The sequence below is a fragment of the Cnephaeus nilssonii genome, assembly GCF_951640355.1.
Source record: "Cnephaeus nilssonii genome assembly, chromosome: 7".
In the NCBI taxonomy this organism is placed as follows: Eukaryota; Metazoa; Chordata; class Mammalia; order Chiroptera; family Vespertilionidae; genus Cnephaeus; species Cnephaeus nilssonii.
The window spans coordinates 41,259,393-41,276,512 of NC_137078.1; the positions used below are offsets into that span (position 1 = coordinate 41,259,393).

The following is a 17,120-nucleotide window of genomic DNA, read 5'->3' on the forward strand; positions in this document are numbered from 1 at the left end:
TTGAGTCTGGGTGCATAGCTTCTTGTACTTTGCAGTACAGAACAGAACACAGGTATCTGAAAGAAACAAAAGCATAGCACAAAACAATGACCATTACTGCCGGTGAGAAATGTGAGCGAGGATGTACCATCAGCACTGAGTTTTGAAAGTGAAAAGCATAATGCCTATTGTGATCCAACTCACTACTTATAGAATGGTTAGATTAGGTACCTAGGAACAATAATTCACGTCTTTTAGGTTGTGTAATACTCACAGCCATCCGCCTCAAGTATATTCCATTCTCACTCTCCTTCCCTCTTCTCCATCCTCAAATCCCTCATACTCTCAAGTTCAATATTGCGACTTAAAGAGTGGGGCATGGACCAGCAGTGTCAGTAACTTCTTCTAGTTACAAATACAAAACTTCAAGTCCTCTTCCAGACCTACCAAATCAGAGTTGGCTTCAATAATATGTTTCATTTGTACATTAAAATATCTCAATACTTGGAGCTCCCTTTTGCAACTATTTTCCCTCCACAGGGTTCTATAAGAAGTTGCTTTCTTTTTTACCTGTGGATAACATATGCATTTGGCTATTTATGTGCATGCATCTTGGCTCCACTTTGTGCAACTATTTATAGATTGTTACAGATGTGCAATTGATTACAGAAACTTCTCCAGATCAGGAAAGCTGCGGAAGGGCAGCAACTGTTAGTCATGTCTTTGTCAGTGTAGCAGTGTGGTAAGAATAAACGTTTTGGAGACTCAACCACGGGGATTGAAATCTTGGGCATACTACACACTCTGTTGGTGACCTTCGGGAAGTAACTTCAATCTCTCTAAAACCACTTCCTCATTTCAAAAGAGAGATGACTGTACAGAGTTCTGAGCATTCAATGAGATAATCTGTAAACCAATCTTCCTACCTAGTAAGCGCTCAAATGCTCGGGTCTCTGAAGCAGAGCCCTTGCACATGGTAAATGTTCTTAGTAAATGCAATATTAACCATTTGCTTTCTTTTTAACTACTTGCTGGTACGTTATTGTGTAGAATTGCCAGGGCTTATAATGAGAAGTGTGCCGATACAAAAAAAAACAATGTTATCCCACTTGACCATCCCTTTCTAAAGGAATGATTGTCCCTCGTGGTGCCCCAGCATTTTGAGGTTAATAGGATTGTCCCTTCATGATGGCTTTTCTCCTCCAACACTCTGTCCGCCTCCTTCACAGGAGTCCCCGCCCTCCCCACCAGAATCCCCACCTTCCCCAGCGCTGTGACATTTCCGCTCCGTTTCTTCTAAAAAGGAACCTAACCACACCGCTTTTGCGCCCACCTTCGGGGACTGTGACTACATAAACGGGATCCCTCAAGCCTGTGTGTACCCAGTAGGCACCTCTGATGAAAGGGGCTCTAAAACAAGGCATCTTTGCCTATTCGCCTATTGGAAGTGACTTTCAAAAGAGAGTCAATTTTTTTTTTTTGCTTTAATGTACCTTATTCTGTCCATCTGCTTCCACCTGGAGATGCATATATATATATAAAGTAATCACCTGGCAGAGTGAGTATCTTTGCCCTGGCTGTCCCCACAGACCTTGTAAACAGTTGCTGCCCCAAACAGCCTGGAACTCGGGACTTGCAGTAGCTGCCGCTACCGCCTGACGAGTAGGCAGAGACGACGCCCTCGGAAGGAGCCTGCTGGCCGGGTCCAAACTGCCAAGTCCACACCACCCTCAGCGGAACACGGCGTGCGGTCAGGTGCCCTCGACCCTCCTCTCCAAGATTCCTGTCGGGTGTCCCACAGGCACCTTCCTTTCGTGCAGCCGGAGGAGAGCGCCGCGGTGGCTGCAGCCGGGAGCCGGGCTCGGCGAGTCCCCGGCGCGGCGGTGCGCGTCTCGCCGTCCCTGTGCGCCAGCCGGGGCCACGCGCGGGGGCCGCTCCGGCCGCCCCACGCCACCAAAAGGCGATTCGTTTTCCTTTCCCCGGTGCGCGGGTAGCACTTTTAACATCCCTGAAACAGGATCCTTGTCACAGGGTTTTGTGACCGTGCACGTCAGAAAAACAAAGAAACCAAAACACACACACCCACACACCGCGCTGCAACGAATGAACTGGTCAGCGAACGTGAAGTCCCACAGGGAACGGGCCAGGTGCTTCTTCGCGCATCTCAGTGTCCAGCACTCGGCGTGGCGCTCCGAGTGCGCCCCGAACGCATCTGAACGGACACGGCTCAGGGCATGGGCACACGCACGGGCGGGGAAAACCAGGCGAGAACGGAGACCTCGGGAAGGGACGAAGGGAGGCAGGAGCTCCGAGGGCTGGGAGTGCGCGGCCCCGCCGCCCGGGGGCGGAGTGGAGAGCGGCGCCCGGACCCCTGAGGAGGCGCTGCTCCCAGCCCGGCCTCCCGCAGACCAGCCAGCGGCGGAGCGGGCCGGCCGCGCGGGGCACCGAGACGTGAGCGTGGGCGCTGGGGCGGCGGCGAGGCAGGTGCAGCGGCGCGCCCTCGGCCTCCTGTCCTTTGGCGCTGGGGCCACCATGCCTGGCGGAGCGGAGGCGCTGGACCTGCCGGTGTTGAACACAGCCCCAGCCCTGTCCTGGGGGCCGGGCCGCAGGTCAGTACCCCGGGGCGCGCCACGGGCCCCTCCATCCCACCGCCCCTCCCGGAGATGCCACCGCCGCCCCCTTCCCCGGGCTGCTTTCCCCTCGGTCTTCTCGCGCCCGCACCTCCTCTCCATCTCCCACCTCCGGCTCCTCGAGCCGCTTCGCTGCTTCCCGCCTCCCCGAGAGACTGGCTTGCGACACGTGGAAAAAGTCTCCCAGGAAAAGGTCTCCTCCGGGCGGGAAGCGGCGGGGCGGAGGTGGGGACCGGGGGCGGGGCGAGCGCAGTTCAGCCCGCAGCCCGGCGCCTGCCCCGCTGACAGCGCGCGCCCAGGGCCCCCGCCGGTCCGCCGGGGGCTGAGGTCTGCGCGGCGGCAGGACGGTAAGAAGAGGGCGAAGGTGGAGGTGGGGGTGGGGGGGTGGGAGGGGAGACGCGTCTGGAGGGCCCAAAGCCGGGAGGCGGTCGGTCAAGGCGACCTGCCGGTGCCAAGAAGGTGTTTCCTGCTCGGAATCCGAGAGCCCAGGAAAGTTTGGAAGGCGGAGGCCTGGCCTTGCTGCCCTGTCCTCTGCCTCAGGCCAGGGAGCCCGAGGGAGGACCGGGTGCTTTCTGGGTGACCGGCAGGTGAGGCGCGTGAGCTGCGCCTTTGGGGATGTCGGACCCTGGAGAAATGCTGACGGCTCTCCTGGTCTAGACTCCAGCCGTCCTCTTGCCTGGGGGACGCTTATGTTAACTGCTAGCAGCTCGTTAAGAAGGCTGGGCTCTGCCGTCCGGAACAAACAGGCCTTTTCCTCAGGTGGGAGGGTTGCAGTGTGGTTAACCTCAATTCCTCCGCCTCATGAAAAGGGTACAGTTCAGCCAGGGGCGCTGCCGGGGGCCCCACATCAGTGGTCAAAGCTGCAACCAGCCAGCCGCGCGGCCGCGCCTGGGCGTGATGAGTACAAAGGGGCCTTGGGGCCTCGGCTCCCTGTTCCCGGCTCGGCTCGCAAAACAAATCTAGTGGTGGGTCGTTAAACTTTCTTAAAATAGAAGAGAGACTTCCCTGCCTTTCCTGCGTGGCGCTCTCAATATTGTAAGTGGACTTAACGCTAGCAAGGAAAGCCAGGCGCCAAGAGGAGGATTTGCTTGATCCCTGGTGGCTGTGCAGAGGAGTATGTAATCCCAAGCAAGGGTGCCATATATTTTGTAGGCTCATGAGAGACCAATTTTGGATTAGAAGACATAACTTGGGTGCAACTTGTTGCAACAAAATGACCGGGCATCATGTAACTTATAAACTATCTCCTTTAATGCTGGGTGTCTATTTAATGGGGCAGATGGGTAGAAGATACATATTCCTTCCTAAAAGGGCTGTCCTTAACAGGCGAGGAGCAAATTGACTCAGGGTTCATTCACTCACTGTCTTCTGCTTACATCGGTTAACAGGTTTGTGCTGATGGTCGGTGTGGGGTTATTACCTTTCTATTTTTTCCCCTCAAGTCCAGTATTTTTCTTAGCACATTTCCTTCAGGACTTAAAGGGTTTATCATATCCAGTGAGAATCTTCAGAAGTTCCCATTCTTACAGCACTGGGAGGAAACACATTTGGGTATGTCTATAAATAGCTTTTGAAGGGATCCAAATTTGAAAAATACTGTGTACAATCTATGTACCATACCAGATGGAAAACAGAAGCTTGTGTGTCTTTGTAAACTGGGACTGGAAGAAGGGGTCAGTGAGGGGGAGGTACGAGAGGCTGTGGATGTCAGGGCGCAGATTCTGATAGTTTCTGTTGAAGGGCCAACTACCTCCTCCCCAGAGGCCAGATATGGACTTCACACTGTAGAAACTGCTCACCACCTTTGTGATGTGCTAACCCAGTGGTCGGCAAACCGCGCTCACGAGCCATGTGTGGCTCTTTGGCCCCTTGAGTTTTTAGCAAAGGCCAGCTTAGGAGTACCCTAATTAAGTTAATAACAATGTACCTACCTATATAGTTTAAGTTTAAAAAATTTGGCTCTCAAAATAAATTTCAATCATTGTACTGTTGATATTTGGCTCTGTTGACTAATGAGTTTGCCGACCACTGTGCTAACCAAACAGCACAAGGGAGGGGCATCTGGTAGCTTCTTCCTATCGAGTCCAGCAATCTCAGCATTTTAGCTCATGGTTTTCTTCATACTTTAAGGCCAGTCTAACTCTCATTGCCAGGAAACTTCCCTTCTCCTTTCATGAGAACTTCCCATAAACCAGGCTCCGTGGCCCGGACCCTTCAACACCAGGCACCTTTTCCACACTTCCCCTGACCATTCCCATGCAGAGCCACCATAACAGTGCCGATTTTATTTAACCTCTGGCAGTTACAACTTGATAAGTCCCCGATGAAGTGTTTAAAGAGGCCTCATTCTTTTCTCCCACGGAGAAGCATATCAAAAGTATTATTTTAAACAAAATAATACATATGAAATATCTTCTTTAAAAATATATTTTTATTGATTTCAGAGAGGAAGGGAGAGGGAGAGAGAGAGAGATAGAAACATCAATGCTGAGAGAGAATCCTTGATCGGCTGCCTCCTGCACGTCCCCCATTGCATGCCTCCCACTGGGGATGGAACCCCACAACTGGGACATGTGCCCTGACCGTGACCTCCTGTTTCATAGGTCGATGCTCAACCACTGAGGCACACAGCAGGGCCATATGAAATATCACAAAGAAGCAAGTACTGGTAAGAAGAACAGGGAGAGAAGTTCTGAACAGAGTGGCAGAGAATACAGAACCAAGTCAGGGACGACCATCTTCACAAACTAATCTCTTTGGCTAGGTGTCTAACAGGAAAGTGAAACCCAGAATAAGACAATTCTTAAAACAGGTGGCTTCTTCTGGCTACAATTTTCAAAGTAAAAACAGTGATCAAAGAAAACCCCTTTGGCTATGAAGATTAAAAGGGGAATCTTCCTGAGGCTAGACTGTTAGTCACCTTCAGCTGAAGCCTGGAGTCTAACGTTAGTGCTGAAGAATGAAATCAGCTGAGCTCTTATAGCACCTGTTATGGACTTCATAGAGAAAAGCCATTTTATTCTCAGACTTCATTTTCTTTGTCAAATTGCAATATACTTTTCCCTATCGAGTGTTTTAAAGCCTTTGTTTATTTGTTTACTCGTTTGTTTACGTTGGCAGTCTTCTGGGGGTTTTTCCTTCCCATTTTCCTCATTCTGCCTGTAGCTGAGGTTTCTCTGTTTTGCATGGGCCCCCCCCCCCCCCCCCCCCCCCCGCTCCCCAGTGTGACAAGCCCTTAGCTGGAGGGACTGCATCCTTTCTTCTCCTCTGGAGGTTGAATCTTATCATCTCCCCCGGAATAAATACGGTGGTTTCCGTCTAAAAGGTCTGTCAGGCAATAACTGGTGACTAGTGAGGCTAAGGATTCTGGGAAATTATCTTTGGTGTCTGTAATTACAGGAGAACCACAATTTAAATGGTGGACTTTTAAAGAAAAATGTATCCCCTATAGCATTGGTTGGCAAACTGCGGCTCGTGAGCCACATGCGGCTCTTTGGCCCCTTGAATGTGGCTCTTCCACAAAATACCACGGCCTGGGCGAGTCTATTTTGAAGAAGAGGTGTTAGAAGAAGTTTAAGTTTAAAAAATTTGGCTCTCAAAAGAAATTTCAGTCGTTGTACTGTTGATATTTGGCTCTGTTGACTAATGAGTTTGCCGACCACTGCATAGCAACTAGAGGGAATTGCTAGCAACAGGGTGACTTTAGGGACTTCCCAACTGACACTGAAGGGGGCCTGTCCAAAAATAAGGTATATTCAGTCAATGTTTTGAGGAAAAATATTTATAATTTTATAACTTCTTTTAATTTTACATTTACTTACAGAGTGTTTTAGCATGACCCTGTTAAACTGGGCACATACTGAAAATGTTAGAGAAAGAAAGCTGTACGAAATGCCATAACTCCAGTCATCATCTTCAGCTTTAACTGCATTTGAAATCCAGTATTGCTGAGAAACAGAGTTTTGTTTTTCTTATCTCTGACCCAGAAAGCTGATTCTTCAGGATGTATTTTCAAAGGGGGCGAGGCTTGTTCACAACCAGCACTTTCAAACTGTGTAGCTGTACTTCTGCTTTCCTGCTGGCCCGAGACGGCCAGTGGGGATGGGAGGTGGTGGAATAGGAACTTAGCAGCATGGTTCTCTTTAGGGAAACTCCTGAAGGAATGCTCATCTTTTACGGGCCGCCCTCGCGGGAAACGAAAAGCCCCTAGAGTCTTCCTTCTGGGTGCTTCTCGGGAGTAGGATGGCCCATGATTTTGATTTTATGTTCTGAGAGCTGTGCTGAGAAGGTAACTAAAGTTTCTTTCTTTGACTTTTTCCCGCCTTAACTTCCTTTAATTGGGGCTCAACTACCCCAGAGCCTCAGAGAACTGGACATCTCTCTCTCTCTCTCTCTCTCTCTCTCTCTCTCTCTCTCTCTCTCTCTCTCTCTTTTTCTTCCTCTTTCGTGAGATTAGCAAACCATGAGCTAATCAGTCCACTGTAGGAATTTAGAATAAATTTTTAAAAAAACCTGCCCAGTCAGTGTGGTTCAGTGGTTGCGTGTCGACCTATGAACCAGGAGGTCTCAGTTTGAGTCCTGGCCAGGGCACATGCCCAGGTGGTCAGTTCGATTCCTAGTAGGGGGCATGCAGGAGGCAGCTGATCAATGATTCTCTCACATCATTGATGTTTCTCTCTTTCCTCTCCCTTTGTCTCTGAAATCAATAAAAATATATAAAAAACAAACAAACAAAAAACTGCTGTGGGCGTTGCTTGAGATTGGTCTAAATAAAATCTCCCATCTACCAGATAGCAGTGTCGTTCGCCCTGGGGCCAACACGGTCATTGTTGTGGAAACACTGAATTTTAGTCTCTGCATTCCACCACCCATTCACCACTTATAAACTAAGGGCGGGGAAATACTCGATTACCTGATGCATATTATTTGACCCTTTCTTTTTGAAATAGCTTATTTTAACTCATAATAACTCAAGATTTCACATGTTAATTGCCAAAAAAAATCAAGAAAATATGGAAAACCTGAAGAAAATTAAGATGACCCTAATACTACTTCAGAGAGAGTAGCAAGATTTTTTTTCCTGGTTTGTACTTTTAGCCTTTTAAAATGTCTACAATACAGATATAAATGTCAACATTTTTTGAAAAATGGAATCTCAATGTATTTACATTATAACTTTAAAAAAATTAACAATATGTCACAGACATCTTTAAGTCAATACAAAGTAACAATGAACGTTTTTGTAGTCATCATTTCGACTGGTTATTTTAATTAACATCTGTAGTATAATTCCATAGAAGTTTGATTTCTAGATCACAGATAGTCTTCTAGGAACTGCCCAAGTGCCCTTCAAAAATGTACATTTTTCTTTTTTATCATTATTGTTGTTAAATGTTTACTGGTTTGTTCAGATCTTTTGCCAGTTATTATATTGGGTTGTGTTTTTCTTATTAACAATTTGGAACTATCTACAAGTAATAGTAAACTCTTGCTGTTTAAATATATTGCAGATCCTTTTTCCCAGTCAAATTTTTGTGTTAAGATTTGTCAGTCATTTTCATGGCTTCTGATTTTTGTCTTGCTTAGAAGGGCATGTTAAATTACATGTATATTATACACACACACACACACACACACACACACATATATATGTACATATATTTAAGTCTGTATCTTATACTTTATTTTTATTACTTTTAAAAATATTTATTGTTGAAAGTATTACGTATGTCCCCTCTTTTTCTCTATTGACCCCTTCCAGGCACCCCTTCCAGGCCTTCACTACACTATTTTCTATGTCGATGGGTTATGCATTAATGCATACAAGTTATTTGGTTAATCTCTTCCCACCCACCCACCCCCACCTTCCCTCTAAAATTCAACAGTCTATTCCATGCTTCTATGCTTTTATTTTTTAACTAGAGGCCCAGTGCATGATTGAATCATGCACGTGTAGGGTCCCCTACACTTCTGCTTTTGATCGCGGGGAGCTGGGTGCCTGTCCGCTGGTGCACCAGGCCTTTCAGAAGCCTCCGGTGCGGCGGAGGCTTCTGAAAGGCCTGGTGCCAGAGCGGAAAGGCATCCAGCTGCCATGCTTTTGCTTTTGATTGCTGGTGCCGGAGCAGACAGGCACCCAGCTCCCACACTTTTGATGGTCCGCTGCCACTGAGGGGGGCTACCCTGCTGTTGAGAGGCGCAGGGGGCGGGACTCCCGCCCCCTGCGCCTCTCAACGGCCGCTGAGGGGGGCTGCTGCAGACACCTGGCTACCCTGCCGTTGAGAGGTGTACAACATGTTGATTTGATACATTTATATATTGTAACGTGATTGCCATTGTAGCGATAGTTAGCTCCTCTATCACATACCATAATTATAATTTCTTTTTTGTGCTGAAAATAATTAAGATCTAGTCACTTAGCAATGATACAATATTGTTGTCTTATTCACTACTAGGGGCTCAGTGCACGAATTCATGCACCTTGAAAGGAACTGTGGGCTGCGAGGCTGCGGTGGGCACAGGGGCGGGTCTTGGCCCATCCTTTGTGCCCCCACCCAGCCCCTCCCACTGCAGCCCCCAATCCCCTGTCTGTGGGCAGCCCCACTCCCGCCGCCACTGCCCCCATGTGCTGACAGCGCTGGCCCCGCTTGCACCCGCTGATGGCATGGAGCAATTGGGGCTGTTGCTGGCAGCGGGTGCAAGAGGTGGCTGCTGGCCCCAATCAGCCCTCAGGAGCAGGGGGAGGTGGAGAAGCTCTCGGGTGATCAGGGCCAGCAGCTGCTGCTCGCACCCACTGATGGCACTGAGCGATCAGGACCGGTGCCAGGCACCGGCAGCGGGTGCGAGTGGCAGCTCTGGCACCGGCTGCAGGTGCAAGCAGGGCTGGCGCTAGTTGTGGGTGTGAGTGGGGCCAGCGCCAGCAGCAGGTGTGAGCTTCCAGCAGGACCATGGCACGCAGGAGGAAAGAATTTTCAGTATCCACCAGAGGCTCACCCCAATGGCAGCGACCAGCGCACCACCTTGGTCTGGCACCCCCACTCACCTGCTCCACCATCCCGCGGTGGCCGATGCCCACAATGTTCCGTGTGCACCCCTGGTGGTCAACGCATGTCATAGCGACCGGTTGTTCGGTTGTTCTGCCATTAGGTCTATTTGCATATTAGGGTTTTATATATATAGACACTGTGCATTAGATCCCCAGGGCTTGTCTACTTTTAACTCCAGTCTTTTACAGTTTGTCAATCAATTTTGACCAAGAACTGCAAAGCAAACAAAAGCTTTATTTGGGGTCTTTTTTTAGGAATTGCAATCCAGAATACACAGATTTGGATAGAAAGTCAACTTTGTTTTGAGGGGGAAAGTAGGGGACAGAATTTATAAAGACAGAAAAAGGGGAGCATCTAAAGGAGTTACATAAGTTGCTTTGAAAGATCTGTGACTGGTGCTCACAGGAAGTCTTGCATTATGCTATACATGATTAATTGCTTATGTCTACTGTTAGGTGAAAATTTTATTTCTTAATAGAGAGTTCAGGGAATCAGTCTGTTCCAAGAACTACATCGGGATGTAGCCATTTGGTTTAGCCCAGTTCTAAAGTTCAGTTTTACATGAGGTGAGGTCTATTAGCTCACCTTCCTGGAGGCCTCCCAGCTCTACTTTAGACTGTTCTCTTGTTAATATCAACTCCATTTTGCTGTGTGCGAGTGTGTGTGTGTGTGTAAATACCTCTTCCTTCCCTCTCTCACTTCTTTTCCTTCCTTCCTTCCTTCCTTCCTTCCTTCCTTCCTTCCTTCCTTCCTTCCTTCCTTCCTTCCTTTCTTCCTTCCTTCAAAGCAGGAAAATTCTGAATAACCTAGCCTACTAATTCTGGAAATAGGAGATCTAAAAATAGAAATTCAACAATAAAAAATAAAAATTTAAAAATAAGAAATTATTAACAACTGCAAAGGTCTTAAAATATGTTTTAAAATAGCCTTTCCACTTTGGGCTTCTTTTAAACTTATTAGTCAATGTAGATAACATAGATTATAAGTCAGTATAAAAATATTGCCATTTAGACATTTCAGGTGAAAAGATCCCCAAGAATGACCCCTACCCCCAATAATGACTGGCTGAACTTAATAGAATTAATTTACTAAATTTATCATCCAGACACTTCCTGTTGTAAGAAACAGAAATCTAATTTAAACTGGCTTCAATGCCAAAGGGTATTTGTTAGCTCAAATTGAAAGTCTTGGGACCATGACTTTAAGCACATCTGGATCCAGTAACTCAAACACTGTCGTTAGGTTTAGTGTCTATGTGTTGTCTGTTCTTCTGTGTTTGCTCCACTCTCTGGTGAGCTCGCCTGTGAGGGCGAGATGGCTTCCAAGAATTTCAGACTCACAGCCTAGGCTTTATGTCTCTGATCTCCAACTGTGTTGATTATGTATCAAACAGTGAAAGTTAAGCATATATCCCCAATGTGTGTATATTTATTTAGAAATTGTATGCTGCTATATACTACTGTTATTCTCTATGTTATGTTATATTTATTATTAATAGAGTTAAATTTTTTTGTTTTGCACACTCCACTTTGGGGACTACTTAGTGGAAAGACCACATCTCTCCCATTAGTTCTGATCATAGTCCTGTGACCACACCTCATTGGTTCTCTTTGGCCTCACTTGAGTCCTATGCCCACTCCCGAGTCCAGAGCCCTTGGAAACAGTAAAAGCAACTTTTACTAATGTAAAGGGACACAGATATCTGACTAGGCATACCTGCAGAGGTGCTGTTTTTACTTTTTAAATATATTTACATTTTAGGATCTTATCGTCATTCATATATTATCAATAAAGGGGGACATAATCCTTCATTCAGTACAAAAAGTTATAGAACAAAGATTCTTTATTTCTAGAACACTTTAGTTTCATTAGTCTATAACAAATTTCTGTGATTTCATATTTGGAGTACATGAAAATATCCCATCTAGTTTCTGTTAATACTTCAGTGACAGGTGAGTGCTATATGTTAAAGTGTAGGAATTTTTTGAGTTTTGGAAATATAATTTCATTCTTATAATTTTTTACAATGGCCATTTCGAATAAGATGAGTAGCTGTGTGAAAAGGCAAATACTGGAGTGTCCTGAATAACTGTCAGATTCCTGAAGAGAACACAGGTTCCCTGGTTGCGAGAGAGTTTTGCTTGTAAGAGTGGGTAAAGCATGTGAACAGAAAGTATTACTTAGGAGCTTTCTGATGAACAGGCTGTTTTATGTATTTAAACATTGATCTTCTGTGGCAGCACTGCAATGGCTCATCTCGATTCTGACATGAAAGAAGAATGTCTGAGGAAAGACCTGAGGTTCTACTTCATGAACCCTTGTGAAAAATACCGAGCCAGACACCAGATTCCATGGAAACTGGGTTTGCAGATTTTGAAGATACTCATGGTCACCACACAGGTAATTTATATGATGAGTTTGTTTGGTTGGTTCCTTACCCCAAGATGAAACTGTGTTTTTATGTGTTCTGCCCCTTGACCGTTGTTCTGGGAAGTCCACACTCAAGTTCATAAAATTATAAAATTATGTTGACTCTGGAGGACAGATGGTACAGTTTGAAGTTCATTTCCGACGGTGACCTTGTTTTAGGAAGGGATTATGGCGCCCTGCCTCCACTCTAGGTGAATAGCAGATCTGTATTGCAGGGTGTGGGTTTCTATATCTGAATGAGGCACATAGGCTGGTGCAGGCTGCTCAATCCAAAGTGACCTCTGTTCTTGAAATCTCTCATCTTTATCCAAATAGGCCTTACTTAAATACACTTTTAAAAGTTGCATCTTTGACTGTTTTGACTTTAAAGATTTAGAGAATGCTAAGCATCCCTTTCATCAGTGGCTGAGTGCTCTGAGTATTTAAATACTAAGCCCCTGGCATTATAGAAGCATAGAGAGGCTACATTGAGACCTTCCCCCCCTCTTCATTTTTATTTATTGCTGAGAGAGAGAGAGAGAGAGAGAGAGAGAGAGAGAGAGAGAGAGAACATTGATTTGTTTTTCCACTTATTTGTGCATCCATTGGTTGATTCTTGTATGTGCTCTTATCGGGGATTGAACCTACAACCTTGGTGTATTGGGACGGTGCTCCAACCAACTGAGCTATACCACAAGGGCTGAGACCTTTTGTTTAAGTCCATATTGTTGAGCCCTTTATTGCCGGTATTACAACAGCCATTAGAATCGTCATGTAGCATTGGGGCCTGTGGTGTGGAACCATTTTCAGGGGTGTGTCTCTCTAGGTCAGTGGTCGGCAAACTCATTAGCCAACAGAGCCAAATATCAATAGTTACAACGATTGAAATTTCTTTTGGGAGCCAAATTTTTTAAACTTAAACTTCTTCTAATGCCACTTCTTCAAAATAGACTCGCCCAGGCCGTGGTATTTTGTGGAAGAGCCACATTCAAGGGGCCAAAGAGCCGCATGTGGCTCATGAGCCGCAGTTTGCCGACCACTGATTGTCTCCCTCCTGCTCAGAAGCTTCTGCAGAACACTATTTCCCACAGAAGAAACTCTTGACTCCATAGCCTGGATTCACAGATTTTCAACTTGCCTTCCCACCAGGTTTTCATCTGTTGTTCCCTCCACATACCCAGCCCGATGGCCCCGCCCAGTGATCCTGCTCTGTTTGTTCCTCAATCCAGAGGGACTCCTCTTTCTCCCTCATCTTACTGTGTGAAGTCCATCTCCCCTACCGACCTTGCCTGACCATTCAGCCTCTGATTTTCCTTGGTATGCTAGTACCCCTGTGTCCACATCATGAATTTCACTTTTAATAGAATATTTCTGGGAATTGATCATTTACTTTTTGTGTACCCTATCTCCCCTCACAAAATTGAAGGGGTGATTACACTTTTGTTCATCTGTAGGATCATTCTAATAAGGTTTGCTACTTGGGTGATATCTAATTGGAGCAGATTTCTCGACTATATTTCCTTCCCTCAAACCCCATTTTCCCTCCTCTTTTTTCAGTCTCTTTTAGCACTCCACCCTCAATTCTAATGGGATGGGTGGCATTTTATCAGGATTGAGGAGAAGAAAACTTTTTAAAAAGACATTCCTACTCTTCATTTGGCAGTAATTTGTAATCTTGAGAGAGGTGCCTACATTCCTTTGCTAGTTCTACTCTTCCCCTCCCATATTCTTTATAAGTTATTACAGCGGTATCTTGATTTCACTTGGTACAGAATATTTTCTCCTACTGTTTGATTTCATAATCAGGCCTTAACTTCACAATCTCTGCCAGGCTGCACTTAATTGTGTAATCATTTTTCTGGTTTATATCATATTCTCAGCAAATCTTAAGATCTAGATAGAGGGGCTAAGGTGTGTTTTTCTGTCAAACTCCTCTTAAAAAATAAACTTATTTGGCCAATCCTATCATCTACTTACTCTTGCTTTGTAGAGAGTGTTTGATTCTGAAACTGGTATTTTTGCCCCTAAAAATTCTGCCATAGCAGGAAGAGGGCCTCACAATCTCCTCTTCAGGGTTTACCTCCTCTACTAAGAGATGCTTTGAAAATCCCAACCCTGACCTGATGCTAGATGATAAAGGTGGGTTTTGGCTTGTTCTATGCAAAATAGAATGGAGGAATTATTTTGTTCCTGATGCCAGATGGGGGTGATTACAAGAGGGATCACACATCCAAGTCTCTCATTTCCAAAATGGAGCTGTTGAGCATTAAGTTTAAATAAAGTGATGGCTTAAAGTATTAGCAAGTTGTATGCCACGTTCCTGGTCAAGTTATCCATTCCCCCTTCAGATTTTTGTATGTGTGAATTTTTTGTGGTTGTTGTAAATCCCCACCTAAGGATATTTTTCCCATTGAATTTAGAGAAAGTGGAAGGGAGCGGGAGAGAGAGAGAGACAGACAGAGAGAGAGAGAGAAACATTGATTGGTTGCCTCCTGCAAGTGCCCTGACTTGGGGCTGGGGATCAAACCTGCAACCCAGGCCCATACCCTTGACCGGGAATGGAACCCGTGAGACTTTAGTCCTCAGGCCAGTGCTCTAACCACTGTGCAACACCAGCTAGGGCTGCCTGAGTTTTTTGTTTTTTTTTTTAGCTTAGCTGGAGCATGGAAGGAATGGGTCTAGAGTTAAGTTGGTAGCATTTCAGTTTGAGAGGTAGTGTAAACAAGTGGTCAAGAGAATGAACAGGTGAGTCAAACAGCCTTTTTTTCCTCCTCATTCTGACACTTTTTAGCTATCCCAACCTGTATATGTTATGTGACTTCAGTATATATATATATATATATATATATATATATATATATATACACATATACATATATATGCATAAAATGGGATTATATTCATCAACCAATTCTGGATTTGACTGTGACATTGTGATGAGCACTATTCCAGTTCCTGAATACATACATACTAGTTGGGAAAAAAGAAAAAAAAATCATATCCTTATGGATCCCAGTGGCATAACTCCCTCATAGAGTGTTGGGGAATTCAATGAAAAATAAAAATTATAAATTTTAGGTGCTGTGCCTGGCAGTTAGCAGAGTTGTTATTCAATGCCAAGCAATGTTGATCTTGCCCACATTGTACCCCGGTTTGGTACAGAGTAGGCACTCAGTGAACTTGGATTGAAGAACTTAATTCCCGTCTGTGTTTTTTCATGTGTGTGTCAGTATTTTAAACAAAACCTGGAGGTAATCATGTGTGTTGGTTTCCTGGTCTCCTTGCCTGGCTTCAAAAAGCAACAGGACTTCTCTGCCATCCCCTGCAGGCACCGTTGACAGACACGACATGTTTGCAGGGGCTTCCGGCCTCTGTGGCTTGGTGTTCAGCACAGGCTGGATGAGGTGGGACTTCTCACCGGATAGTGTCCTGAAACCGCTGGGTTTTTGCACTTGCTCAGTCCTTTAATTTGGTACTTGGGGAATGTGACCTGGTGAGGCTCAGAGGCGAAGGAGTGTCGTCCTTGTACCTTCTCAAATAATAGCTGCGATTCTGGAAAGCTGGCACCCGATTCTTTTCTGCAGGGGGAGCCTCAAAGACAAAATTTTCAACAGAAGGAAATTGTGTGGCATAATAAAAATGACTTTGGGGTTAGGTTTGCCTTTCATTCCAGTTTGGTGACTTAGGACAATTTAATGAGGCTAACTCTAAATTTCTACATCGGTAAAATGGGGATGAACACTAGTAACATTGTTGTTATGTTAGTAAATGAGAGAATACGTGTAAAGCAGTACAGCTACTGCAGTAGAATGGTAGCTATTATTTTTACTTATTCAGCCTTTTTATAAAGTCAGACAAAATTGAAAGGCTAACAAATATTTTCAAAAGTATGTTAAGTTTGCATAAGCACAGTAACATTATTTTCCTATGAAAGGTTGAGTAGTTGAGGTCTTGTTTAGTGCCATGCAGTGTATCATATTGAACCATGGTATGACAGAAAATAACAAAAATGTCAAGGTTATCTAGTTGAACATGCTAATATCAACGCAGTGAAACAGAGTCCCAAATTGTTTTTGATGACTTAGTAGGGTGAGGATTTGGGGCAAATTTTCTAGACGCTCATTGTCTTATAAAGCAGATGAGACGATAAAGTGGCGAGATGGGGAAAGGTATGTGGGGCAGGGCTTGTAGAGTTGTGTGTGTGTGTGGGGGGGGGGTGAGGGAGGTGTGTGCAGGTGTGTGTGTGTAACAGAGAGTTTGTGAAAGTATATGTACATGAGACTATGCGTGAGAAAGTGTGTATATGACAGTGTGTGAATGAGAGTGTGAGTGTGCATTGAGAGAGTATGTGTGAGAGGGTGATTAAGAAAGAGAGGTTGTCTGTGTGTGTAGCAATTCCTGTGTTGTTTTTTTTTTTTGGTAAACCATTAGTGCTTTCTAATTTCCCCCACTGATTGGATTACAAGAAGAAAACTTTGGGGCAGAAAGAATACCTTCAGTCCCGATGAAGCGAGCCCTTGGTGCCTAACCTTGTGCTAGGATACAGTGTAAGGGAGAATAGCAGGAGTTTTATCATGAGAAGGTAGGTGTTTGGTGACAATGAATGGGTTTGAGCGAGCCCTGCTGTTCTTCCTAGTGCTTCGATCTCAGAGAGAGAACTCCTAGGTATAAATCTTATAGAAGAGTTCTTGCAGAACTGGAGTAATTGGATTCCTTTGACAACTATCTCCTCTCAGTGGGAGTAAGTATATATAGGCTACTTTTCAAAAACATTCTTAAAGCCATGTGCAAAAAAGTTGTAATTTTAAATAATAGTTACGATTTCTGAATGTTAAATCAATAACATGAATTATTGCTTTACTAAGTACACCAATTTTTAAAACAATCAATTTGAAATCCAAGTATTAGAAAAATGGAATCAGACTTAACTGATTTGGATTTCTTCTCCCTTATTAAAACTCAGCAGACTTATGTCACAATGATGCTGAGGAAAAAAATAATAAACATATAATATGTAGAAGACTGGCAAATAAAGAGTCTCACACACACACACACACAC

General features: G+C 45.1%; 1 protein-coding gene across 2 annotated transcripts in view; it reads left to right on the forward strand.

Annotated features, from left to right (window-relative positions):
* Positions 1-2,279: 2,279 nt before the first annotated feature.
* MCOLN2 (mucolipin TRP cation channel 2) overlaps positions 2,280-17,120 on the forward strand; it is a 47,016-nt gene continuing 32,175 nt past the window's right edge. Inside the window, exons 1-2 of one of the 2 annotated variants that reach the window (XM_079776580.1) lie at positions 2,280-2,588; positions 11,893-12,052. In XM_079776580.1, coding sequence (XP_079632706.1) covers positions 2,512-2,588; positions 11,893-12,052 — 237 coding nt within the window. In that variant the 5' untranslated portion in view covers positions 2,280-2,511. Of the gene's footprint in view, positions 2,589-2,840; positions 2,957-11,892; positions 12,053-17,120 lie in introns of those variants that run through there. The other variant, XM_079776581.1, reaches the window with a different exon arrangement.